The sequence below is a fragment of the Dermochelys coriacea genome, chromosome 1 (genome assembly GCF_009764565.3).
Source record: "Dermochelys coriacea isolate rDerCor1 chromosome 1, rDerCor1.pri.v4, whole genome shotgun sequence".
Taxonomy (NCBI): domain Eukaryota; kingdom Metazoa; phylum Chordata; order Testudines; family Dermochelyidae; genus Dermochelys; species Dermochelys coriacea.
Window position 1 is genome coordinate 262,259,621 of NC_050068.2, and position 27,268 is coordinate 262,286,888.

Below are 27,268 nucleotides of genomic sequence, written 5' to 3' on the forward strand. Positions count from 1 at the left end.
TTTTTCTTCTCAGTTGTCCTTTCCCATCAGGTTAATATTCTCCTACCTCTTTGAGTTGGCCTTTCATTAACAGGTTATCAGACCGGCCCTTCTAGACCAATGAGAAACAAGCAAACAAAAATGTGGATTTCACCAACCTCAAGAGCAGACAGCTCTTTGATTAAAAAGCTTACAAGTAAGAGGCAGAAGGCATATTTCAAAACCATTTTGGCTTACAGAATACAGATGCATAAATGAGCCATTCAGATACAGCTTTGTCACAGCGCTATAAAACTGGAAAAGACCCATCCTTCCGTCCCCCTGTCTGTCCATCACCCATCCCTCCCATCCTTCTGTCTGTCCGTCCGTCCGTCCGTCCGTCCATCCATCCATCCCTCCGCCCCTTTCTCTGCTCCTCTCTATCCACCCACCCGCCCGCTCTGCCTCTACCTGTCTGTCCATCCACCCATTGATCTCTCCGTCCTTCTGGCTGGCAACCCACCCACCCCTCTGTCTGTCCGTCCAGCATCCGCCCCATCTGTCCATCCACCCAGCCGTGCGACTGCCGCCGGCCCCGCCCCTATCCCGAGTCCCCGCGGCCGTGCGCGATGAGGTCACGGGGCGTGGCCGTGCGCGATGAGGTCACGGGGCGGGGCCGCGGAATAAGGCGTGGGGTGGGGTGGGGGGCGCTCGCTGCCATTAGCCGGGAAGATGGCGCTGAACAGGAACCACTCGCAGGGCGGCGGGGTCATCGCCCCCCCAGGGGAGAGGTACCGGGGCGCGAGGGGACCCCTCCGAGAATGAGGCGGGCCCGGCCCGGCCCGCCCCCTCCGAGCCCCTGCCCTGCCCGCAGAGCGCTTCGCCGCGGCCCGCCTGCTCCGGTCACTGGCCCCGGCCCCGGCCCCGGCCCCGGCCCGTGGCGGGAGCATCCAGTGTCCCGGGCTGGGCCTTCTCCCGGCCCGCCACCGGCGCAGGCGTTGAGGCCCTTCGTTTGTTTACGTGGCTGGCGCTGCGGAGGCCCCGGCCCCGGCCCCGGCCTTCCCCCGAAGAGCGGGGGTGGGGACGGGGAAGGGGGGCTGCCCTGCGGCCCCGGGTCTCCCGCTTTGGGCCGGCTGAGGCAACCCTGCCCGCGACACTGGCTGTTGCGGATTAATCCGTGTCTCGTTTCATTTCTTAAAACCAGCGGCCAGAGGTCACTGGCTTCAGAGCAGCTAAAAAGTTGGTGGGGAAAGAAGGCGAGTCCGGCAGTGAGCGGAGAGGAGCCTGAGGCGGCGGGGTGTCTGTAGCGCTGTCAAGCTCTTTGGGGGGACTGCCCAGAGGCCCCGGGAGATGAGCAGGGATTAGAGCATTGCCCAGATAAACCCAGCTTCCTTTAGCCCACTCTCTTTAAGGGCCTTTTTTTCTCTCCATACTGTTTCTTTGACTTCAGCGTCCGTCTCTCCCTCTGCTCTCTGACCAGCTCCCAAGTTGGCAACAGGGGAGTTTGTTTGTTCTGAAAGCTGTTGCTCACTAGTAATGGGCGTGACAACCCCAGAGGAAATGCATCTGAGTGAATCCGAAGTCACATGATCTGCAGCTTGTCAGCAGATTAGTGACTGAGCTACATCACAAGGCATTCCGTGCACTTTCATTAACACTGTGCAATACTAGGTCATGAGCAGCATCTGCATGGGTTTTGCTGAGGTCTGCATTAAATATGCTCAGGTTGCAAATAGGGAAGTAGTCGCTTTCCGAATAGACTACAGGAAATTACTCTCATAAACATACTTTTAAATATTAAATGTACCTCTAGTTTGCGACCAGACTAATTCTCTGTCCACAAATCTGCACTGGCTTTAAAAAACTGAGTTATGTAGCAAAGGTACTGACTTCCCAGCTCCTATTTTGCTTTTTCCAAATGAGATGTAATTCTGAGTCAGACTGCTCGTGTCCATAAAAGATTCCATAGTATTCTTATGGGACTGTGCCCAAAACAACCCATCACCAAAATTGGATCAAACTCCTGGGCCTCCTCGCTTCATTAGTGTGCCTCATAAGCAGAATACAGGAATACTGCTCTTCTGGTATCCCAAAAGATACATCTAGACCACTTCTCATATATAGTGAGCTGGAGAAGAGTGATTTGGACAAGTCCTGTGTTTTCCTGGTCTGATTCTGTATTAAGGTTTGGCACAAGTGGTGAACCATGAAAATAAAGCCACACCTTTACTGACATTGATCTTTTACATTAAGCTGCACCCATGGTCCTTTTATTAGATTGTTTATTTCACCTGTTGAGTGTGCTTAGGCTTTCCCAAGCTACTGAACATTTTTTTTTTCTCTCCCTCTTTCTGTTCATCTCATAGAGATGTCATTGGCAGTAGGTCTTTTCAGACCTAGAACAACCATTGCAACCATTTCCCTCTGGGATAATCTGCAATCTGAAACCCTTGAAGGGTTTCAGAGTTTGGGAATGAGCCAGTAGGCCAGAGTGGCCATGGTGGTACTTCCTGTGCTATCCAAAATGTTCTCGGAGCTTGAAGCTGTGGCTTGGCACTAAGAGCACCCTGACTGATGGTAAATGTCTGGTCTTCTGGTATAATCTAAAGGCACATAGTCATTCTAATTCAGCTGCCCCCCCTCCCCTTTTTTTCCTTAAAGAGGGAGTTTTACCAAACTCGAAACAAATACAATGATTTTGTGCCATTTAAAAACAATGGCTTTTGTTTGGTTCCCTGGCTGACCTGAAACAACTGCTCTTGAGTTAGTGCATGAAAAAGGAAACAAACATGGCTAAAAATCATGAAACTGGTTAGTCTAGTTTCACTATTCAAGCTTGGTGTTTGCTTCTTGTAGTTCAAACAGTATCATTGGTGAAAAGTCACCAGCCTCTGTGCAAAATTGTAGTATGTGAGCAGTCTGCTTTCAAATATAATTGTATGTTGGCCTGTCCCTGTTGGGGAGATGTAATTGACTTTGGCTGTACTGATTAGGGTACAAGTTCAGTCCCTTGCAATTTAGGTAACAAAACAGTAACTGATTAGGGTGGAACTAGCAAAATGCTGTCTCTGAAGATGGGGCAGGGGAGCGGCTGGGTCTGAACAGAGCAAACTCCTCACAACCTCATAGCAGAAAGAAACTTTACTTGTGAAATCCAAACCAGGCGTCTCGGGATGGTACTGCCACTAGTGCTGGACCTGATCTGCAAGTCAGGAAGCAATCTGCTTAAATTGTGTGAAGATAGCTCTGAGATCCTGGACGGACACACAACATTGAATGGAGAAGTGTGGGAAAGAGAACTGCCTTCTAGATTACTAAATTATCCTTAGGATGGGTGAATAACAGAAAAATAAATAAGTAATATTATTAAGCTCAAAACTGTAAAACTTGTCAAGTAATATTTGGCAAATGTTATATGACCAGCTGTAGTTTTCCTTGTTAGCTGTTGGGTCATCTTGCTGGACAGTATATAAATTCCTTACAACAGCGGAATTTCAGTTCTCTTCTTCAGGGATGGGGTTATGTCGCAAAACAAAAAAACTCCAACATAAATTAAATAAACCAGGTCCTGGCCCCTTTCCAGATCTTTCCCCGTACCTTCTACTTGTTGGCTTCTTAACTAAGAGCCAGGTGACCTGCCAGATATCATTTGATCTCTGACCTCAAACCCATCACCTGGGATAAAGCTTAGTCACAGGTGGGGTGAAGCCAATTTGCCCTACAGGGCCAGCCCTCCCTGTGACAGTGCTATACTTCTAGGTAAAATTGTTCAGTAGGTTTAATGTAATTACCACTGCACTGATATACTAAAAGTATTAAGTGCTGGTTTACCTACATATGTATAAAGTATGATTAAAACAAGCTCTTTAAAAAGACACATTTTTAATTGGATACATGACAGTTATTTTACACAATGTAAAAGTGACCTATAAAATTTGCTGCCATAGAATATTGCTGTGTCAGAGTTTGGTGGGATTCAGAACTGTATTAGACATGAGCAATTGCCCTAGTTACGAAGAACTGTCTCCCCATAGCATCTGAGAATTGGAGAGAACCTATTAGGTCATTCAGTCTGTCCTTCCCAGCCTTGCAGGACTGTGACTAGAGTATTACATTTTCAGTAATACCCTAAATTTCTCTCCATTCTTGACAGCTCCACCTTTCAGGTACCTGTGTCTCCCTTAAATAGTTCCACTAAATGTTATCTAGCTTTCAGTAGTTTTCTTCAGAAGCATGTCCCTTTAATTTCTTCCTTTCAATAATTTTGCTTTTTTCTAATTTGCACATATTTCTGTAACAGGGTCTCTAAAACTGAATGTAGCATTTGAAATATGGTCTCATCAAGGCCATACATATGTAGTCACCTCATCTGTGATGCGTCTGTATGCTGCTCAGAATTGCAGTGCACTTTTTTTTTGCTAGCATAATACATTGTAAACTTGTCACTCCCTAAGTCTGTCAGTATTTCCGCTTCTCTTTGATTGTCTATCTGTTTTGGATCACTTCCCCACATTTTCCCAAACTGACTTTATCTTCTACTCACATTTGTTATTCCTAAATCCCTCTATATTATTTCCTGTCATTGCTAGTATTCACGGGGTAGTGTTTGTAGCAAACTTCACTATCATGTTGGCTCCCTGTTCTAGATCATTGAGTAAGTTTAAACCCCACCACCAGGAACAATGTTTCCCCAATTCTCCTATCCCTGGATGCATTGTTCTTTATCGCTAATCTTTGCGGATAGTCCTCGGTCACTCACAGGAAATAGTGACAGCATATGTTGTTAGCTTAGCTATGAAGAAGCATCTTCTTTAGTACAGTTGACACAACTGGGGTTGCATTATTGGGGTTATGCTTTCCTGTGTAGCATCAACATATGGATACTGGACTAGTCAGACAGGGACTTGCTCTGAGGCAACGCGCTTATTCCAGAAAGAAATATTGAGGTTAGTTGTGCTTATTCTGTGCTGTGACCTTTTGTACTCAGTCTCTTTCAATGAGAAATGAATGGTTTCCTCAACAACTGTCTCAAGTGGCTTTGGAAATACAAGGAGAAGCAAACTGTCCTGAGGCTAGAGGCTTCCCTTGGCAGAGTGGGGTTTGGTGTTGTACTTATTGAGAGAGTAGCGTAAACAGTGCGTGCATACGCAGAGAGAGAAGGTGGGATCCATATCTGAACAGAGCCTTCGGGGAAATGACCTGTTCCTTGGCATGCCAACTAACGTATGTTGATTGCACGTGCTTTAGGACTGTGTTTGATACTATGCATCCCTGATGTCTGTCTGTGTCTCTTCCTCCTCCTCAGTATTCTTAAGCATTGTAAAGATGTGGTGCTTTCCTTCAGCGATGTGTCTGACAAGGCTGAAATCTTCAAAGGCACCAAGAAGGGAATGGTATACCTCACCCCCTACAGGGTAAGTCTTGAGCCAACAGCGTTCTCCCACAGGCTTCTAGTCCCAGAGACTTGTAAATGACTGGATAAATCTCCTACGTATGAGGAGGCTACAAATTGAAGATGGGAGAGAGTGGTGGAAATACGGCATGCTTGTCCTTTTCTCCACAGCCCCCTTTCCCAGCTAGGGCCTGTTCCAGATTGTTCTCTACATAGCATGTTTTCATGTATCTTTTACATTGTCCTGTTTTCAGTGTCAGTCACTGGGGTTTCCACTATTTCCTTTGAAAGTCTCCTTCAGAATCTTTGCTGGGGGGCAGGGAGGAGTGTGTGTGTGTGTGTGTGTGTGTGTGTGTGTCTTTAAACAAGAAACCCTCCATATGCACATCCAAAGCCTCTGTTTGTCCTGAACACCAACCCCTGTTTAACTTGGCTTCTCAATTCTCATGACTGCTGCTGCTGTATGTAGCCTTTTAAACTGGAACAGGAGTTGATTTTTACGTGGACCTAGAGTACGTTGTATGGGCATAGGCTTTGCTCTGTTAAGGCTTATCATACAGGCACAGTGGCCTAGCCTGATTGAAACAAACCTCTTCTTAGTAAAGGTTTGAAAGCTAAAAGATGGGGGCAAAAAACCCTCTCCTGCTGTTCCAGGGATTACTGAAGGGGGGCTGTGATGCTTCTGCATGCATTTTGATGAGTGAACGTACAAAAGACTAAGGGAAACTGTTCAGTGTAGTCCAAAAACCTGGACTAGAAAGGCCCTGGAGAACCTCCTAAAGGGGTCAGTTCTGTACTGGCTTGAGGGATGGACCGTAAATCTTTCCTGTCTTCAGTCCTGTGGCTTATGATGTGGCCCATGCAAAATTTTGCATGCCCACAAGTATTCCTCATCCCTTTGGACTGTATCCAGTCTTCAGGTGCCAGCAGCACTCTAGAATTCTTCACTTAGCCGGTCCTGCTCTAGAGACAGTCACCAAACGAACTAAGCTGGTCTGAAATTCACAGCTTTTGGTTTGTACATCTGTAGATGGATACTGCTCATCTGGTTTGAGTGTCCTGTTTTGACTTTAGCTTTAACAAGAGATGCTGCACTGAATCTGCCAAAGCTCTGGATGCACAAATGAGTTAGATCCTGGAAGGGTGTAATAGCTGTGTAAGATTCAATGTAGCAGCTTTTCTGTACGCAGCAGTGAGTTATACGTAGCCTGTGACATTAGACCTTTTTAATGAGAGGGGAAATGTTAGGCCAGGGCACTGCTCTTCTATCCCCTGCCTCTGGTTTTCCTTATTTAAGAATGATCATAGTAACTGCTAAGTTACTATTCAAACAGGCTGCTAGATTTGGGCAGAAAGACCACATGTCTAAGCAGTCCAGAACTTCTGGTCCACTTGAGTGCAATGGAGCTTAAAGCCACAGTGCTGCATACGGTGTCACAAAAATAGTGCAGTAATTTGAGGTTTTAAAGGGAGAAAATATTTCTTAATTTACATGGTGTCAACTGAACGCTACCGTGGAAGTTGCACACGTTTCAGATGTGTGAGCCATACATGTATGATTGACAATGTTATTTTGGATTTCTCAGGATGAAAACTATCTGGCCATAGAATAGGAACTTGCATGTATAATTGTTCCAGAGCTTTAGTTTCTCTTTACCAGCTTTTTAAAGCAGTCTGTGCTTTGAACACTTCTGAAACTGCTTCTTTCACTCTAGGTATAAAGACTGATTATAAATTAACAGCTTTAAAATGTCCCCTCTATCTTGCAGATGATCTTTGTGTCTAAAGGCAAGGACCCCCTGATGTCCTTCATGATGCCATTCTACTTGGTGAAAGGGTGCTCCATCGAGCAGCCTGTCTTCTCTGCCAATTACATCAAAGGCATAATCCAGGCTGAGGCAGGAGGTATGTGTTAATGTGTTGCAGTTCTAAGCAGACTTAACTGAGCTTCCCAAGTACTTTTTCCCTTCTGCTGAAATTTCTAAGCCAGGCCTTGTCCACATGAGAAATTGAGCTGCATAGTAATAGTGAAATGTGCCAGTCAGTTTCCCCACATAGGCATGTCCTAAGTTTAGTGGAAAGCCCAAAAAAGCCACATAGTTGATATTTTTGTCCAGTATAAACTTGTAACCATGATCCAAATGTTATAAGAAAATTGCTTGATCTTTAAAATTCTGCATGTGTTAGTTGCTTCGTAAGCTCAGCTTGAGAGGGAGGTGAAGAGGGTAGGCAGGTGATGGGTTCACCAACTTCAGATGCTGATCTTGTTGGCTGCTATTCATGACTGTACAAAGTAAGCATGTGTCTCTGGAGATAAGCAGAACTTTCTTTGCTGAAATGCGTGCATGTGCATCTGTATATCGCTGGTTCAGACTTGACCCCAAGCTAGTAGTGACTGAAAATTGTTACCATCTGACACTTGTAATGCCCTGTTCTTAGTAGTCAGATGTCCATCTCAGAAACGACAGTCATAACTGGTGCTAATTGTTGGTGGTTACAGAACAAAAAATCAGGACAAAAAAGGGCCATTGAGACAACTTCCCTGAGTCATAGTACTAGTTCCTCCTGGGTCCAGGCACCTGAGAAGGAGAGGGCAGTGTATCGGGAAATATTACAGAAGCAGCCAGCAGAGATGTATTTGCTCTAGTGAGGACTAGGTCTCCAAGGCTATGAATCCCAGCACCTTTCCCTGGCAATAAAATCACTCTTTGTGGAGATTCTGCTATAGCAGTGGTGACTCATGTCCGGGTCAATCTGGATCTTGAATAGCTAGAGCTTTATGCATAATCTACTCTGCACGTACATTGCAGTGGTCTCGGATATCTTTTTTACTGTGCCAGTTCGTTTCACACTTCTTTAAATCCTTTCTCTCTACCCGTCTTTCTTGTTGGCTAGGGGCGTTGCTTCATGATGAGAAGTATAGAGGTGGGTTGCTGATTCGTTGGGTAACTTGCTCAAGCTTAACTATCAAACTATTACTGATAAGACAACAGGAAAGAATAAAATTTGAGCAATGCAGTGTTTCCAAGTGTGTTGTGGAACCAGCCACTTCCTTTCAATTTATATGTCTGATGGGTGGGTTTTTTCCCTCCTCTAACAATGTGCAGAAAACCCCTGAACTTCTCATAGTCTCTCCTGACAACTTTTCTTGGAAGAAGTTAATCAGACAAGGGATTTTGGAACCTGGGCTTTTCATTTTAAAACTCAAACTTTAATCTCCCATCTGACAACTTGCTTTAAAAACTCCCAATTTGGTTTATCCACTTGTCCTCCAATAAGGAAACCTGCCTTTTTATATAGTTTGGGTGATTTTTCTTGGAGTCTTAGCATTTGCTAATGAATTTCTAGAAACTCCTGATAGGCATAAAACTGTGTAATCTTTATCTAAGCTGCTCTGCTTCAAAGAGGGTAAAAGAGTCTGCTGATTGGAATATTTGATTCCAATCCTGGCTTGAGTTTCAGGCCCGGATTCAAAGTCCATTTAGTTTGGTGGAAGGACTCCCATTCAGTGGGCAGGCTCCCGCTGAATAAAATGTGTCCTTTCTATGTCGTATTTGTAATTGGATTCTCTTAGCCTACAAGCAGAAAATCTAGATCTACAGCAACTTTTACATATCCATGTTTTAGACTCTCTGTTTAAAAAATAAGGAAATTCCTAGACAAACCTTCTCCTGGTTTCCCTGAGATTTCTTATATACAAGTGGGCTGAGTGACCAGTGCGACGAAAGCTGGTGGTGCCTTCCTGCTGGCAGGTCTGCAGTAGTTGTCCAAACCCTGTTTGGTCTCTTGTTTAAGTTGGGAGCTTCTAAGAAACAAATTAACTAATAATCTGTATTCAAATTCAAACTAGTTTTTTGGTGGTAAGCTTTTAGAGTATTTTAATAGTTTCATTTGTAATTCCCACTTTCTCTTTTAGGGGGTTGGGAAGGACAGGCTTCCTTTAAAATGACCTTCAACAGTGGAGGAGCCATTGAGTTTGGACAGTTAATGTTCAGAGTTGCCACTAATGGTAAGTAACCTTCAGAGGCTTGAATATTCTTTAGCTAGAAGAGTTGGCTGGAAAGCTAACTTTTGCTGCAGTAAACTCCTTGGGGTGAGCAGGGGGAATAACCCTTCTAAACTTCTCAATCAAAAAAGATTGACTTTTCCATGAGAACTTTTGTCTTCATTCTACACCCTATTGTTGGTCTTAATGCTTTGGTTTTTGGAAACTGAAAAACTTAATATTCCCAATTCTTGGAACGATCCCCCTATTCCTTTTTTGTTTTTGTTTTTAAATCTTTTTTTTCCCCCTGTGTCTTCCAGCTGGAAAAAGTAGGAAAACATGAGACTGCAGTGGTATAGGGGGGAACTATACTCTCACACTTGGTTTACCCAACGCTCTCCAGTGTGGAGAGAGTGTATTAAAAATGGAGTGGAGGGAGGAAAATTTCCTATTTTTGGCTTCCGAAAACTGATGGTAAATCTAAACAAATTCATTTTGGTTGGAAACAAACTTTTTTTTTTGTAGAGATTTTCCTGATCAGAAAAACTTCTTAAATGTGTTTTTAAATGAAACCACATTCTTCAGTGGAGATGTTTTGGGGAGCTTTAATGGCTAGTATCTGTGTAGATTTTTGCAGAACAGGGTTAATCTGAGTCATCTCCATAAACTCTTCCCAGCTCGGCGTCCAACCCTGCTCCCCAGCGTCCAAACTAGCAAAGCTAATGACCACAGCAGTGTGTGAACGTGGGAGAAGAAGAGATTATTGCTAGATGGGTTTCTGGCAGAGCAGTCACTCCAGGTCCCAGTGGCTCATAACTCTGTTGCAATGACAGATCAAACTAAATTCTTATACCATTCTTTCCTTTTCTTTGCTGCTCCATTTTAATTGCATGGCAGTGTGCTGAGTCAAACTTGCTAAACTTAATATTTTTTTAGCTTCCAGAGGGGCTCCTGCCCAGAATACTGGCTATGGCTATATGCCTGCCTTTGCGGGGTACACCCCTGCTCCAGGAGGTTATTCACCTGCCCCCCAGCCAGCTAATGGACCATACCCTTATGTGCACCCACCAATGAATGGATATGGACCAGCTCCGCAACCCATGGGATACCCTTATGCACCACCTCCAGGTAAAGCCTTCTGACAGGCTTCAACATCTTGTAACATACCAGTGTTGTGTGAGAGGCAGAGTGCACATGCTGTCTATACTCGGAGCTGTAAAGAACTGTGTCAGAGTAAAGAACACAAGACTCCAACATAGCTGGGGGATGATTTTTATTGCAGCAGTCCATTCTCTCTGAGCAGGATTGTTAGTCTTATAAGGGCTCTGACTCCTCCGGGTCACTGAAGCACTTCCTTGCAAGGGCTGGAGTGTCCTGGTAAAACTTGAGTATTGTTGAGTATTGTTGCGTCTCCCTAGAGATCCAGTGGGACAGGAAATAAAGGATACAACATCCTAAGCTGGGTAACACCTTCTGGCAGAGAATGGCTGGCAAATTCGGGGAGTGATTGTCGTCTGCAAAGCCCTCTGGGATCAAAGGTGCTACAGCCATATAAAACCCTGCTGTGGAGCTGCTGCTGTTTAAACTTGGATGGCTTGCCTTGATATGTGTGTATCTGCTCTGGACAGAAGCAACAGGCCTGTAAACTAGGCCTGCGGTGTGTCCCACAGGAATTACTTAAAGCACCGTTTGAATGTGTCTCCTTTCTACAGGCATGTACCCACCTCCTCCTGACATGAACCCCCTGTATATGGCTCCTCCTCCCCCCTACCCTGGCCTTCCTACTGCAGGACCTTCAGCCCCTACAGGCTGGGTGGAGCCCGGAATGCCAGGTAAGGGAGCAGCAGGGACTCTCGGTGCAGTTCCACAAGGGATTGTCCCTGCTGCAGATGTGAATGATGAAATTTCTCTCGTTACAGGCTCTTTGAGTCACCCGTTTCTAGGCAGTTTGTGGTGGGTGGGGGAAGATGACATGGCAGTTCCCAGCACTCTACTGGTTCTGTCCAGCATGAGCAAGTCCCTTGCTCTCATGACCAGGCCCAAAGTAAAACTAAGACCGCTGGTTCTGATGTTGCAAGCTGGTCCTCTTGGCACCTCTTGTCTCTAGAGTCTGCTTAAGAAAGCTGTGTTAAAAGGTATGTCACAGAAGCCACCTGCTAGAGCAGGAAGGAGACTCTACTGAAAGTGTTACCTGGGGATCCTTTTGGAACAGGTGGTCTGCATTGATGACCACAGGTATAGATCAAACTGCTGCCAGATACTATCAGTTAATTTTATAGTATAGCATTATGCCTGGCTAATAGCCATAGTTCCACATAATTGTTCCACAACTATGTTGTGGTTATCTTAAGGCTAAAATCAAGTGTGACCTAGCTGATGTGAGGGGAGACTTGTCTTAGTCCCAGAGAGCTGTAAAGCCCAGGATATCTGTTAACAAGGAAGCATTGTCTGGTGGTTTAAGCACAGCTGGGAGATGTGGGTTTCATTCTCTGCTCTGTTATAGACTTATTTTGTGATCTTAGGAAAGCCAGTTAACTTGTCTAGGACTCTGTTTTCCTCATCTTAAAAATAGGTATGCTCTCTCTGTTAGGTGTGGGCTGGGAAGCTGAATTCGCTATTTGTAAAGCACTTAGGAAGACTTTTTTTTTTTTTGGCCTTACCCTGTAGGTGGCAGTAAAGCAGCAGAAGCAGCTTCGAGTGCCTATTACAACCCAGCCAATCCCCACAATGTCTATATGCCTATGGTAAGCAACTGGTTGAGTTGTCTGTTGGGCTGGAGGGCAAAGGGGTAAGAGGAGCTAATGCATTGGCTGTTCAGCTGCTACAGCTGAATCCTGGGCAGCTTGTCATCTTACTGCAGCAGATGCTGAGGTCACAGTGCATAGCTCATGCCATGCCACATCACACCAAGTCTAGTATCCTGCTTCTGGGTGTATCCAAGCAGGCTGTTTGCCCATCTAGTCTAGCTTGATCCTCGAGGAGAGTGTACCCACCCACATGCACCAGATCAGTTGAACTAAGATGGGTCTAGGTCTCTCGTTTCTTCCTGACCCCCCACAAGCAATTGGCTCCCCAAAGCAGGAGGTTTACAATCACTTTGTTTTACCATGCTATTTAGAAATGGTCTATCCACTCTTTCCTACAAAGAAGGCTCCTCAAAATACTCAATCACTGTTCCTGGAATCAGTCTTAGTATTTTTCTGATCAAGAAGGGAGGGAACTCTAAGACCTGCATGAAAGTTGTTCCTGTACAGAAACAATATATAGTTCTCAGCTTCTGCAAGAATGGGGGTAGCCAGATTTAGGAACTTAAAGGGAAGGGGAAATGCAGGTTTAGACTGTTCTAGGCTGGGGGAGACGGACAAAATGTGTCTTAACAAACTGCTACAGGAACCACAGAGTCACTGGGGAGGGTGAGAGGAAGGTGAGGATTAAAACAACGTCCAATCACAGTGCTGCTCTTTCTGAAATACACACATTCTGATGGGCTTTTAAAGGGACTCTTTTTTGTGTTCATCTTTCTTTGTGTGTGGTGCCTCATTTGGAGCATTATGGGAACTGGCAGAGGTTCTGGGATGTAACTGAAACTGGGAAGACATGGCCATGGGTAGCTGTAGCCTAACATACAGGCCTCACACCTGTCACTGTCCGCTCAGTATCTCTCAAGCTGTAGCCGAAGGCAAAGGTTGGGTGCATTAAGCTAAGTCTGGGAATGCTCGGAAAGCTGAACAGCTACACACAACGGTGCTGATTATAGATAAAACAGACATGGTGACCGATTCTTTCTCACTTTGCAGGACCAGCCGCCTCCTTATGCACCTCCTGCTGAGAAAAAGAACAACTAACGGAAGGAACCCACTCACCAGCTGCTCACGTTCCTTCTCCCCAAAGACACTTCTGTCCTCACCACCCCCACCCCCATTCAGTGCATCTCTAGGCTTCCATGCGTGTATACAATAGACATAGCATTGGGTGGCATAACACCCGCCCTCTTCAAACATTGAGCGTGACAATACAAGTAGAACAGCAGAAGTGGCAGTGTTTTCCTGCCTGATTGCTTTACGTCCCAGGGCCAGAGCGCTGTCCCTCTGAGGCTTTTGCCATGAGTTTGGGGTGGGTGCTGAAATCTTAGGCCAGCAGAGAGAGCACATCAGGTAATGTAGGAATAAAACATTACAGCTTCTTGATTTTTTTGAATGAAGTAATATGGCTGGAGATGGTGGTTTTAAACTTCCTCTGAGGCAACAGTAAGTGAGAAGGAAAGAGGCAATGGGCTGCTGGGTTTCCCCATGTTGGTATAAAGGAGGAGCATGTTACATTTTTTCATTAGTGCTGTTCCCTTTTTAAGGGAATCTGGTGAAGTGCTGGAGGCTTGTCACCTCAGCTTCATTGTACTGGGCCACATTGTAACCTGGGAAAAGACTCCTGAGACACACTCGGCCTACCTACTTAAGCATTTTGCAGTGTGGGCTTCAGTGTGGAGAGGCCAAGTACAATGCTAATTCAGCAGTAGCAAGGGAGTATGAACTGGCTTTGGCTAAATCACTGGCCTGCAGGCAAGAGGAGCTATCACAGCTGCAGTTTTACACCTGTCTTGGACACAACAAAGCCCCCCGTATGCACCTGTCTCCTTTCCCAGGAAACCTGCCTCTCTCAAAATGGGTGATGGCTGGAAGAGGCGAGATGCCCCGCTTGCTGGGGTGTGCAGATGTCCAAGGATGCCTGGTTCTTCCTCCTCCCCTCTATTGCGAGAAGCTTCTCTTCTGTATTGTAAATGTACTTTTGAGGAGAGGGGGATGTGTTAGCAGGTCTCTTCAATGCAGTGAAAGCCAGACTTTGTGGACACCTGATGCTGGCGGCCGATGAAAGACTTGGGAGGAACTCGTGTGTCTAACCTGGAAATAGGCAGTGGCTTTCTAAAAGTAGCATGTCCGTGTAGATGGGCAGTAGAAAAGCAAATTGGGACTGGGTGGAGGGGAGTGGAATCTGGGCTACAGAGCTCTGAGCAAATGGGAGTGGGAATTAATCCAAGTCTTCCTTTCATTCTACTGGAAACTGGCCCCTCTGTGCAGCAGTAGCCACGCTGCAGGTGCGGGTGAGTGAGAAGTATTAGGGTATTATTCTCTCCTTGGTGAAATGTGCTGTCAGAGTAGAACCCTTGGTAACAGCCTCACCATAGGGATTGGATCAGAAACGATTGCTCTGCCTGCTGAGGAGCCTCATACCCTGGGCTAGCTTTCCTAGAAAGCCCTGGGGGATGGGGGTGGAGATGGGAGATTGGTCTGTCTTCCCTCCACATGCAACTAAAGCCATGCTGGTGTGAATGTGCTGGCATCTGACCAGTAGTGGGGGTGAGGAGGAGAATCTCAGTGGGTGGGGTGGGTTTGTTTCTTCAATGGAGGTGGGGTAACTGGGTGGCTCTTTACTGCTTGTGTGGCATCCCCCTGTGGTGAGGCGGTGCCCATTCATCATCAATAATCCAGTATTTTTTGTAATGTAGATGTTACTGCTAACCCTCAGCCGTTACTGAGAATAGAGCAACTCAGCTGGGACCATCTCTTCTCCCAAGAGAATCACACTTTTCTAGTGGAGAACCTCTGACTCCCAGTGTAGGGCCTGCTCAGCCCCTCCCCACCCCGTTCTCACTCAGGGGTAGGGACTGTTTTTCCTCTTTGCTCCCTACGTGCTAGGCTATTGTACAAGCAAGGCTCTCACAACCTGTGTGTATTCCTGTAGCTGCCTGACATTCCTCCGCATAGCGGGCATCTGCAAGGAAGGAACTTCCTTTTCTAAGAAGCCTTTTTAATCTGAGTCAAAGATTCTCTAACTTTCTGGAATTAAAAATGTTCCACCATCAATGTTTGTAATATCTTTTGCATTGCATTTTAATACAGAAGCATTGGAATCATCAGGCCTGTGCGTCAATTCAGTGGTGTGCGTGTTCTGATGTAGTAACCAACAGCTTGCTGCGCAATGGGCAAGAAAAATGGAATGGATAGGATAAGAATTCAAAAAACCCATAATTGGTTGTGGGATTGTTTTTGTGGCTTTGTGACCAACGCATGGTCCCTCCCTCCCCCTTCCCCACTGAGCTCTGCTTAGCTGGCCTGTAGAACTAGAGTGGGGAAAATGGCCTTTAGTGAAAAATCCCACTCCACTTGCACCTCAGGCTGTGGTTATAGCCTATCCCTTAGGTCTTGAGGGGAGGGAGGCTGCCTTTTACTATCACTGCCTTAATTGCTATAACTAATGTCCTAGTTAACTCAAACTGACACACTACCCCTTTCTTGGGGCATGCAAAGCACCACTAATGGGGGCTGTGGGAGCTCTCTGCTAACGCAGTATTCCTGCGACTCTTCTATAAGCAGCTGTTTTCAAGGGCTTGTTTGCCCTGGTCCCACAGCTAGCACTCATTCTCTATTAGTTAAGGAGCAAAAGTGGAAGGTCCCCAGTTCTTTCCCTGCTGCCCAGTTGTGGTGATCAGCTATTCCATCTTCTTGGTGTAGGTTAAATCCCTGGGGACAAAATGCCTTTCTTCCACATTCACCTCCACTCGTACAGCTTGTCTTGTGCATCCCAGACTTGCTTTGCTGAAAAAGCAGCATCAAATGTGGGATAGCTTCAAGTGGGGCAGGTAGCTGGAGAAAAAGCAGTTAGACAAAGCTACTTATGGCCGCTTCAGCTGAAGATAGGAGCGAGGGCAGGCTTGGGACAATCACAAACTCAAGGCTGAGAATTGCTACCTCTACACTATGGCTGTCGGGAGCCCTGTTACAACACTCCAAGTTGTAGGACATGTAGAACCGCATCTGTCTTCTGTAACTTGATTGAAAGCTTTGGATGGATTGAGGCTTTAGTTCAGGTACTAAATGTGCCTCAGGTTCTACCTGCCATCAGACTAGCACAGTGTCTTACCCAGGCCCCTGTGACATGTTTGCAGTGGTGGGCTTGACCCTGTTGCCAGCACAGAGTGCCCGAGGCAAGCAACAGCGGGGTCCGTTGCCAGGTGTGCGTCGCGTCAATTACCACAACAGGGTAGAGAAGAAAAAAAAAAAGGAATAAATGCTTGCCTTGGGCACTCTGTACCGGCAACAGTTTTTGGCGCCCAAAGTGGGCTCAAGGTTGCTATTTAGCCTTGCCCGGACCCCTCCCGGCAGTCGATGGATTGCAGCGACAACCGATGCCCAGCGTGCACTGGTGAATTCATCGGGAGGCCTCGGAGGAGACGCGATTTGATCGACCCCAGAGGGCACAACGGTGCAACGTGCTCAATAGTGGAGAAGCGACTGCAGTCGACAGTGTGGAACCGGTCCCTTGGATAAGGTAGGAACAGTCCAGTGGTCTGGACTTTCCCTGTTAAGACCTGTGGACGCCCAGTGTCGTCCGGGAACATGGGACAGGGACAGAGTACCACAGGCAGGGTACAGTGCACGCCCCTAGAATGCATTCTAGCAAACTGGAAAGTGTTTGGGTCGGATCCGATGACTAAAAGCAAATTAAGAAGGTTCTGTACAGTAAACTGGCTTCAATATCAGCTAGAGGACTAAGAAAGGTGGCCACTGGGAGGGTCAATTAATTATAACACAATCCTCCAATTACTCCTGTTCTGTCAGCAAACAGGTAAATGGAATGAACATCTGTATGCGCAATCGTTTATGGCTTTACAAAATAGAACAGATATTTTACAAAGGTGTAATTTGATTCCGACAGGATCGGTAGTAAGTAATGTTAGTCCCCAGTCCCCCCCTACAGTTGTAATGGCAGATTTGGTGTCCCCTTTGGCCCCAACGACCCCAACATATAAAGACAGGGTGCCTCGGGTTCCAGAGATTGCCCCCTTGGCAGGATTCTACCCTTCGATTACCGAAACTGTGATTACCCACCATGGTGCAGAGGGCCATCAGGCCACTACTATGCAAGTTTATACCCATGTGCCCTTTAATCCGGTAGATCTGGCTGCCTTTAAGGCACAGGCTGGAGAATTCTCAACGAACCCAAGCCGCTTTATTTCAGTCTTCAAGAGGTGTCTAGCTAGCTACAAGCCGGATTGGGACGACTGTAATATCCTCCTGCAGACCTTGTTGTCTGAGCTGGAGCGAATCGGGTTATGTCTAAGGCAAGAGAGGAGGCACAGCGAAGACATGAAAGGAATCCAAATGACGTCTCTCATGCTGCAAAATTGGTCCCCCTGGCAGATCCCAGGTGGAACCCAAATTACACCTGTCTCACCTCCTATAAGGAGTTGTTTTTACATGGACTCTGACACAACAATTGGGCAAAACCGTATGAAATAATACAAAAGCCAAAGGAAAGTCCGGTTGCCTTTTTACAGCGCATTTGGGATGCCATTCAGCAAAATACTAACACAAACCCTGATGACCAGGAAACCGAGGCAATTATAAAGGGTATTTTTACCAGCCGGGCAGCCCCCGACATTAAGAGAAAGTTGCAGAAAAAGGAAGACTTAATGGGCATGACCATGGCCCAAATTCTAGAGACCGCAAACCGAGCTTATAGTCTGAGAGAAGCAGAAAAGGGAAACCTCAGGCTAGTCCTTCAGTTGCCAGTGGCAGATTCCCTTACCGTGGTGGGCGCCACAGGAAGAGGCACCAAGTGCCCAGTGTATGCCCCAGTGAAATGCGCTTTGGGAAACAGGACTATATCCCACAAGCTGGTTTACCTCCCTGAGTGCCCAACGCCTCTACTGGGATGGGATCTGCTTTGTCCCTAGGTGCCACCCTGCATTTTACTCAAGACAAAATAACCCTTACCTTACCCCCCCCCCCGAGAATGCATGGATTATGACCCTTGCAGTTGAGCCCTCAGCTATGCAAGCCCCAGAATGGAGCCAGTGGGAGGACTAGGTGTACCCCTTAGTGTGGGCATCAGGGGTCCCAGGAAAGGCCACCCATCAAACCCCCGTTAATGTTCAGCTTATGCCAGGGAAAGGCCCAGTGCAAGTCAAACAGTATCCAATCAAAAGGGAAGCCAGAGAAGGTCTGCAGGAGACTATAGATCGGTTCCTAACGTACGGCATCCTTCGAGAATGCCAGTCAGCCTGGAACACTCCTATCCTGCCCGTACGAAAGCCTGATGGCTTGTATCGACTGGTGCAGGACTTAAGGGCGGTTAATGAACGGGTTAAGACTCTGCACCCTCTTGTCCCAAACCGCATCCGATGAAGTGAGCTGTAGCTCACGAAAGCTTATGCTCAAATAAATTTGTTAGTCTCTAAGGTGCCACAAGTACTCCTTTTCTTTTTGCGAATACAGACTAACACGGCTGCTACTCTGAAACCTATAGGGGGACAGTATACCCATTTTTTGGTTCTCGATCTGAAAGATGCTTTCTTTACCATTCCAGTTGACACCCCATCTCAGGAAATTTTCTCCTTCGAGTGGGAGGACCAAAGGAGGGTTAAAAAACAACTTTGCTGGATGGTGTTGGCCCAGGGATTTAAAAATTCCCCCACCCTCTTTGGCCAGGCTCTGGCCAGGGACCTGGAGGAGTGGGTCAATATGAAGAAGGCCCTCCTTCTGCAATATGTAGATGACTTGTTAATTGCCACTGTGGGCTTAACCCCTTGCCTTAAGGCCACCGTGAGCCTCCTAAACTTTGTTGGACTCCGAGAATATCGGGTAACACAGAGTAAGGCTCAAATTGCCCTCTTAGAAGTGCGATATCTAGAGTTCCACATATGGCAAGGGGAGCGCCAGCTTTCAAATGAAAGAAAGGAAGCTATATGCCAAGTTCCTACCCCAAGTAATCGTAAACTGCTCAGGGCATTTCTGGGTATGGCAGGCTTTTGCAGAATATGGATCCCAGAGTTTGAACTGTGGGCTAAACAGTTGTACGACTGCGTTAAGGGAATGGATCACAACCCCTTTCACTGGTCCCCAGAAGCTGACAAGGCATTTAAAATCTTAAAAAGAAAGCTGATGGAAGCTCCAGCCCTGGGTCTGCCGGATCTCTCTAAGCCATTTCAATTGTATGTACATGAAGGGAAAGGGGTAGCCCTGGGAGTGCTAACCCAATTGTTGGGGACCTGAATACGTCCCGTGGCTTATTTTTCTAAATGACTTGATCAAGTTGCAAAGGGGTAGCCGGCATGTTTACGGGCAGTTGCAGCCACTGCCCTAGTACTTAAGGAAGCTGAGAAGCTAGCATGGGGGGGCGGGGGTCGTGCAAGTGTACACTCCCCATATGGTCTGGGCCCTGCTGGAAGCTAAGGGTGGTCTCTGGCTCACCCAGGCTCGGATAGCTCGGTATTAGGCTAAGGTTTTAAAGAACCCCGAAATCACTCTGCAGTATTGCCTCTCCCTTAACCCAGCCACCCTGTTGCCAGAAATAGAGGAACAGGAACACGACTGTTTGAATATCATAGATGCCCAATACTCCAGTCTCCAGGACTTAAAGGATTGACCACTACCAAATGCGGATTATAAGTGGTACACCAATGGTAGCAGTACTGTAATAGATGGGCAAAGGAGGGTGGGTTACACTGTCGTGACCTTCCATAATACTGTGAAAGCTAAGGGTTTGCCCGCCGGGACCTCTGCCCAGCTTGCCGAACTAGTAGCCCTGACCCATGCACTTGAACTGTCAAAAGAAAAACGGGTCAACATTTTTACCGATTCAAAATATGCTTTTGAAGTGCTACATGCTCATGCTGGCCTATGAAAGCAAAGGGAAATGCTGACAGCCCAAGGCTCCCTGGTCAAGCATGGACCCCAAATTCTCCAGCTCCTAAAAGTCGTAAACTCCCCTCGAAAGTGGCGGTGGTGCACTGTAAAGCCCATCAAAGAGAAGATCAAGACGTGGCTAGGGGCAATGCCCAGGTGAACAAAAAAGCCAAGCAGGCCGCCACCCTAAAACCACCAAAAACTGAAAATGCCCATACGCATGCCCTTATCCCATCAGTAGGGGAACTTCTGACCCCTCAGTACTCTGGCAAAGACAAAAAACTGGCCGATAAACTCGGACTCCAAAAGAAGAAGGAATGGCTCCATTCCCTGGAAGGGAAGATGCTCCTACCGAAGGGCTTAATCCGGCCAGTACTGCAAAAACTGCACCAGACCACTCATGCCGACAGAGAAGCTCTTATCAAGCTAATGGGTAAATACTTTTTGACTTCTGGACTTCGACCCCTGGCTACCCAGGTACAAGCCAACTGTTTAGTCTGCCAAAAGAATAATCCTCGACCGGGACATCCAGTACCATCAGCTACCCTGGAACCCACTCTGGGTCCCGGACTGGTTTGGTAAATAGATTTTACTAAGCTTCCCCAGACTCAAAGGTTCAAATATCTCCTCGTCTTGGTGAATCAATTCAGCAGATGGCCCGAAGCCTTCCCATGCCGTAATTGCACTGCCAAAACAGTGACCCTCAAGTTTTGTTAAGGAGATCATTCCTCGCTTCAGGCTTCCCCAGTGAATGGAATCTGACAACGGGACGCACTTCACGTCAAAAATCATTCAGAACATATCTAATGCTCTACAAATCCCCTGGAAGCTCCATACCCCCTGGAGACCGCAAGCCAGTGGCATAGTGGAGCATACAAATCAGACCCTCAAGCGACTCCTCTCGAAAGTTTGCCAGGAAGCCTCTCTACGATGGCCTGATGCTTTGCCCCTCGTCCTGCTCCGCATCCGTGCTCTCCGAAAGGGTAGATTGTTTGGAAGGGCATGGCCTATGAACGGGACACCGGTTTTGGCAGGGAAGTGGGAAATGGGGTGTGGCTTTTTATCTCAATATATGTGCTCTGTCTGCTGTTCTCTCTTCTCTCCACAGGTATACCAAAGACTCACCGCCTCTTCCGTTGAATGCTCCTGTCCACTCCTTGCAGCCAGGCAACTCCGTGCTTGTTCGTTCCTGGAAAGACGAGCCTCTCCAAGAAAAGTGGAAGAAACCCCACGCTGTCCTGCTGGTTTCCCACACGGCGGCAAAGGTTGAGGGACACACAAATTGGATTCACCACTCTCGCCTGAAGGCTGTGCCCACTCCTCCGGCAACGGGATGGTGGACCGTCCAGCCCATCAACACTTCACCCGCCAACGACTTAGGACTTAAGCTCTTGTTCAAAAGACATTCATTTGTGTCCAAATTGGGTTAAGATAAAGGGCCTGTTGTATGGTTGGGCCGTCTGGGAAATCCTGTGTGTTCTCTCCTCCCTTGTTTCTTTGGCCCCTCGCCCGGCCCGGCTTGATTTACACACCACTGTAAATACTTATGAAGCCTTAAAGGTTGTCTTTGCCCATGAATTTAATCTTTCCAACTGATGGATATATTCCCAAATCCCCTACCATGCAGCCGGCCTCCCTTGGAGGGTGACCCCTCACAAGGTCGGACCTCTGCAACTGGTGGTTAAAAGTAAATGCCACTCGGCTGCAAACGCAGCCCACCCTAACAAAAAAAAGTACTAAAGAGGCAAATTTTAGCAGCAACAATGACCTCTGAAAACCTTACTGAAATGAGACCCATGCCCCCAAACCCATCCGGCTGCGGTCCGTCCCTTTGGGCCTCCTTTGTTATTGCCAGGACGCCTCTGCTAATCATACCTGGTTTGCTGGTAATAGGACCTGTCCGTTTTTTGTCACCTTCCGCAAATGCCACTATTCCTCTATTTAATAGTTCTGGCCAAGACACAGGCAAAGGGCTTCAATATTATTCCCCCTTAAAAGCCGAAGTTGACAAACTAGGCCACAATGGCATGGTAGCTAATGGACAGTCCTTTTATATCTGTGGTAACTCTGCCTATAAATGGCTACCCCACCACTGGCACGAAAGCGGTTATCTAGAATACCTTACCCCTCCCCTTCAAGTCATGGCCCAACTCCCGTCTGGCCGTCCCCGGCATCAGCAGTCCCTGTATGCCACCCCCATACCCATTAGTGAAGGGGATAGATTCGGTATAATCCTTATCCCAGCATATGGGGTAGGTAGATTGGCCAAACTCTTATCGCCAGCTCTCTGTATTCCTCACCAGGTTCACCAATGATACCTTGCCCATAGAAAAAAGCCTTAACTTGGAGCTTTACCAACTCCGGTTGCGGTCCTGCAGAACCGCCAAGCCTTAAATTACCTTCTGGCTTCCCAGGGCGGGGTGTGTTCCCTTATTGGGGACGAATGGTGTACTTATGTCCCAGAAAATTCACAGGATGTTAACAAGCACATCCTGTCAGCCGACCAGGCTTTCAACCAGTGGAAAGCCCAGGAAAAAAAGGCCACTATTTTTGACTCACTCTGGGGATGGCTGCCTAACCTGGGGGGAGGCATTGTTCGTCTCTTGCTCACAGGTGCCGTGTTGTGTATTATTACTCTCCTCTTGCCTGCCTGTTGTAAAGCACTCCTACATAAAATTCGTATTTCCCACTCCCCAGGAACCCCATTATACCCTCTTATCGATAACTCCAACTCTTCAGCGCTTAATTTTTGTCTTCTGAGTATGAGAAAACTCAGTCAAAAGTTTGTGTTCTCAAAGAAGGAAATTGTTGGGGGCACTGGACATAACACTAGGTAACTCAGGAAAATAAAAGACCACAAGTGTCAATGAAGTTCTCCTGCTCTAGGCCCAACTCACCCCAGCCCTCCTAAGTAGAAAATTCCGTTTTCAAATTGTATATAAGCTAGCGAAGTCATGTAAGTATCTTGGCAAAAACAGCCAAAACCACATAAGTATTGTGTCAAAACAAAACAAAAAAGCACCCTCCCAAACGGGTTTCAACTGGTTGTGTTGTGTATGTGAGTAAAACGGTATTAGCATAAGGGGAGAAGTGAATACACCAACCCACTGGGAATTGGAGGAAAAATATTTGTAACCCTGTTTCTGTGTGTATAAATAGGTCGTTTGTGTAGGTGTTTGGCACGCAGGATTTGAGATCAATAAGTCTCCCTGCGCCATCTTTGAAGCTTCAAATAAACCTTTTTTTTTTCTTCTCCACCCCGTTGTGGTAATTGACGCGATGCACACTGGGCAACAAACCCCGCTGTTGCTTGCCTCAGGCACTCTGTGCTGGCAACAACCCTATTACCTTGCTTTGCAATGCTGTGCAAGGAGAGGAGGAAAAGTAAGAGGCTTTTGGCAAAAGTGTGACAGCAGCCAGCTGTTGCCTGCACCCAGGTTGGTTGGCTCAACAGCATATATCGAGTCTTCTGTCTAATGGGAAGGAAAAAATGTTAAGCCTTTCTTTGAGCTTGCAACAGGAGCTGTTAGGATGGACAAGGCCACTCACTGCTGTCCTCTGGCGGGCTGCTCCAACTCACAGGATACATCTAATGAAGAGTGAAAGGAGTCCAAAGTTGGCACCAGCCTCCTTAAAACTCCGGTGAGTGACATCTGTGTGGGGGAGTGGAGAGAGAGACATCTATTGCTCTGGGAATGTTTTCTGGCTAGTAACAGTCAAAAAAAGAATTGCATGTTTATATAGGCCCTATACTGAGTGAGGACAGAAAGTGGGTCCATACATCATAACTTGACTTGCTAGAATTTCTTTGTGGGGCAAGGATAAAAGGAAGATCGAACAGTGACTCTTACACAGGAAGAGAAAATCTTAAGTTTGTTGTTTTAATTGTAGACAAAGTTACAGGTTTGAGAGAGGACTTTTAATTACAAACACTGATTGATTGATTGATTTTTGCGGCAGTGTAGCCTGAGTCCCTCTTAAGAATTAACCTGGCCCCATAATCCCTTTCAAATGAGGCCCTGCTCTATCAGCTCACCCTCTGTATGTAGACAGCTCCAATTCCTAGCATGGGTGATAACCCCCTGCTAGCTAGTAACATATTTTATGCGCTTAGTCAGCCAGGGTTCCAGTAAACAGATCTGTGACTCACATCTCTAGCTTAAACATAAAATAGAAGCCTAGAACATAGCTGCCCTGCCCTACAGTGCTCAAGTGCAATCAGTCCTTCATTTATTTTCATTGGAAAGCAATATTTAGAGTTCTCTTCACCAGCATCTGGCTGATTCTGCAAAGCCTGTACCGCTCCCTACTGTCAGTGCTGGGGAGGGGGCAGAACTGAGCAGGGACTGCAGAATGTCTGTCCTACAGCAGGTGTCTAGCCCTTTTCCTTGCAGAGGAAGGCTTGAAAACATAAACAAGATTATCAGGTTGCTGAAGTGGAAAGGAACAAGCAGCTGGCTTCTACTTCTGTCCTGGGGGGGGACCTTGTAGAGATTCTCTTGAACTCCTCAGGCCAGTCCTGCAGCTTGTAGTGCACTAATAAACAGGTATTGATTACGTTTTGGGAGGAGGATCACCTAGCAAAAGACTCTTTTGGTTCTGTCCAAAATGGCCAAGGCCAGCTCTGCTAGCAGCCAGTCAGTATCCAGCTTTTTTTAAGCATGGGTATCTCCTATTGTATCAACAGTACAGCCTACTGCAGTGAGACAGGTGTTACTTAGCAGAGTCCTACGTAGGTTGCTATATGGGAGAGGGGAAGAGCAGGGGGCAGCCATTTGCTGGTGTCACTTGGTGCATGCAAAAGCCTGGCTTAGAGCCGTGTTGCAAAGTCCCCTCATCAACCAGTTAACATCGGCTATGCCATACGTTCCTCCAAACCTTATGCTGCAGTCTGTCCCATTTATCCAGCCTAGAGGGCGCCTAGTGTTCTGATACATTCTTCTGAGTGAGGAGCTAAGCCTATACTACTCCTGGGGAATTCTGCATCACTGCACATGTGCAGAATTCATGTCCCTTGCAGGTTTGCTTCTCTGTAGAAAAATGATTTCTGATGGGGAATTAAAGGGAAACCACAAGAGTGGTGTCACACTCCTCTCCGGCAAGGTTGGTTCAGGCACCCAGAGCAGCTGGTAGAGACATAAATTACTGCTAGGAGGGGAAGTGAGCTGGGCAGTTGTGTGTGTGTGTGTGTGTGTGTGACACACGCTCTGTCCCTCTTGCTTGCTATTGCAGTATGCTGGCCATGGAGGGCAGGCCTTCAGGATGTTCCTGAGGAGCAGAATGTAGCAGCCTGCCTTCTTAGTGAATTCCCCCTGGAGTATAAAACGTGTAAAAGTTTTAAGGCTCCTTTACATTGCCAGAGTGCTGTAAAGGACAGTGCTTATAAATGCTCATGTGCTTTAGTGATTAGAACTGCTCTAAATTTTTGGACTGAAAAAACATGCTCCATGAACTGTTTGCCACAGACCTCCCTGGTACTGGTCAGTAACCCATATAATTGGGTTTGATTCCCCAGCCCTCACTTGCTCTTCAGTTGCCTATGATGTAACACTGAGCATACGGCTGCATATATTGGTTGACTAATAACTGGAAATAAAGGGTCAAACCTAGCGCCATTACTATAAGGCAAGGGGGTTTGGGGATTTCCTCCAATGCTACTTACTCCCCTTCTCCAGCCATTGTAGTGTAGTTTAAATAAATGACCTAAATAATTGAAGCCAGTATGATTATATTATTTTGACAAAATATGCTGAATTTTGAAAAATTTTAATATTGGGCACAGAATTTTTAATGGTTTGGTGCAGAATTCTCCCAGAATAGCCCATACCCCACTTCCCCCAGCCCTTGACCTGTCAGTTTGGGCCCAGCAGGGATGAAGAAGACAGGCTGTTTTCCTTCCAGTTACAACATTCCACTATCACCGTTCCTCTTCTGCCCATACACATATGTTATTCAAACATTAATTCTCTAGCACAACATAGCGCCAGGGTTCCCTTTCAGACAATGGAGTGCAACCAGCTGTGGTCTGAGGCCCATAATGCAAGTGATAGGCTCCTAATGCAGTTCCCTGGTAGCGTATTAATGGCTAAAAGGCTAGTGGTCATGGAAACTTACAAATACGTACACAGCTGCCTTTCCCTGAGAAATCCTGGAGTGTCTGACAGCTAGAGAAGGAAGGGAGCCTGTCCCCATCCAGCAGGAACAACCAGCTCAGTTGTTGGGTAGGCTAGTGCAAACATGAGGCAATTCTCCGCTGGACAAGATGGTGGGTGCACTAGTGAATCCAAGCCCTAGTCAGGCAGTGAACCAGATGCTACGCAGCTGCTTTCTCTGCTGTGTACATTGAGCAGTAGTATTTTTCTAATGGTGATAAGGCATCAATCAATGGAGAACACTGTAAATCTCCACCCTGTGAACTAACTGAAGAGGCAAGCTGGGTGAGCAGGAGCCAGGCAGTCCTGTTTAATTTCTGCTCTGCCACTGATTTATTTTACAGCCTCCCTGTGCCTCAGGATCGGGCAATACTAAGGCTCACCCAAGCTGGGATTCTGTGATGACCCAGCTCCTATTTGTAGGGCACTGGGAAGATGTTGCTAAAGAGGACTAATAATCTTCATGGTGGTACTGTCCCCAATTTACAGATGGGGAAACTAAAGCTTGGTCTACACCTGTGGTCCCCAACTGATTTACCATTGTGGGCCACATATGCAGCTCTGTGTGTGTTACAATGGCTGCATCCACACAATATATATACTACCTGTGTGGCTGTGAGGATATCACGTAGGCTGCAGCTGTGTGTTGATTGGATCTTGGGTTGAGAACCACTGGTCTACACTTAAAAAATTAGAGCAACCTAGCTCCATCAGTCAGGGCTGTGACAAAAATTATACACCCTGAGCACGGCAGTTTGGTTGGTCTAGCCCCTGCTGTTGACATCGACCTAGCCACCCGCTTCTTGGAGAGGTGGGATTAACAACACTAATGGAAAAGCCCCACCCATCAGTGTAGGAAGTGTCTACACAAGGGTGCTGCAGCCCCATAAGTGTGCCACCGTAGCGGGAGTAGTGCAGACATTGCCTTTAGCAACTGCTGGGGTATGTGCAGAGACAGCATTGAAATTCAGGAGTTTCTAACGCCCAGGGCCCTGCTCTGGCTACCGGACAGTGCTGCCTCCTGCAGGCGCTAATGCTTTCACAACTGGCAGGGGGTGAGTTCAACTGACTGAAGTTGTCATTCTAAGCTAAGGAAATG

At 46.8% G+C, this 27,268-nt stretch overlaps 1 protein-coding gene and 2 long non-coding RNA genes across 3 annotated transcripts; all 3 read left to right on the forward strand.

Moving 5' to 3' along the window:
* The first annotated feature begins 609 nt into the window (after positions 1–609).
* On the forward strand, positions 610–15,246 carry WBP2NL (WBP2 N-terminal like). Its single transcript, XM_038396283.2, has 8 exons — positions 610–749; positions 5,264–5,372; positions 7,120–7,255; positions 9,267–9,359; positions 10,272–10,463; positions 11,048–11,167; positions 12,003–12,079; positions 13,133–15,246. Exons 1-8 carry the CDS (start codon positions 691–693, stop codon positions 13,178–13,180), a joined length of 834 nt encoding a protein of 277 aa, XP_038252211.1. The 5' UTR covers positions 610–690; the 3' UTR covers positions 13,181–15,246.
* Positions 15,247–16,319: 1,073 nt separating this feature from the next.
* Positions 16,320–21,235, forward strand: LOC122455524. The gene is made up of 2 exons (XR_006273751.1): positions 16,320–16,658; positions 21,126–21,235. It is a non-coding gene; the product is annotated as an uncharacterized LOC122455524 (long non-coding RNA).
* Positions 21,236–23,686: 2,451 nt separating this feature from the next.
* LOC122455522 lies at positions 23,687–25,787 on the forward strand. The gene is made up of 2 exons (XR_006273749.1): positions 23,687–24,564; positions 24,605–25,787. It is a non-coding gene; the product is annotated as an uncharacterized LOC122455522 (long non-coding RNA).
* The last annotated feature ends 1,481 nt before the right edge of the window (positions 25,788–27,268 follow it).

Coding starts and splice junctions, on each gene's coding strand:
- WBP2NL (XM_038396283.2), top strand. CDS start 691: ATGGCGCTGAACAGGAACCACTCGCAGGGCGGCGGGGTCATCGCCCCC. Junction 5,373..7,119: donor TATACCTCACCCCCTACAGG/GTAAGTCTTGAG, acceptor TCTATCTTGCAG/ATGATCTTTGTGTCTAAAGG. Junction 9,360..10,271: donor GTTCAGAGTTGCCACTAATG/GTAAGTAACCTT, acceptor ATATTTTTTTAG/CTTCCAGAGGGGCTCCTGCC.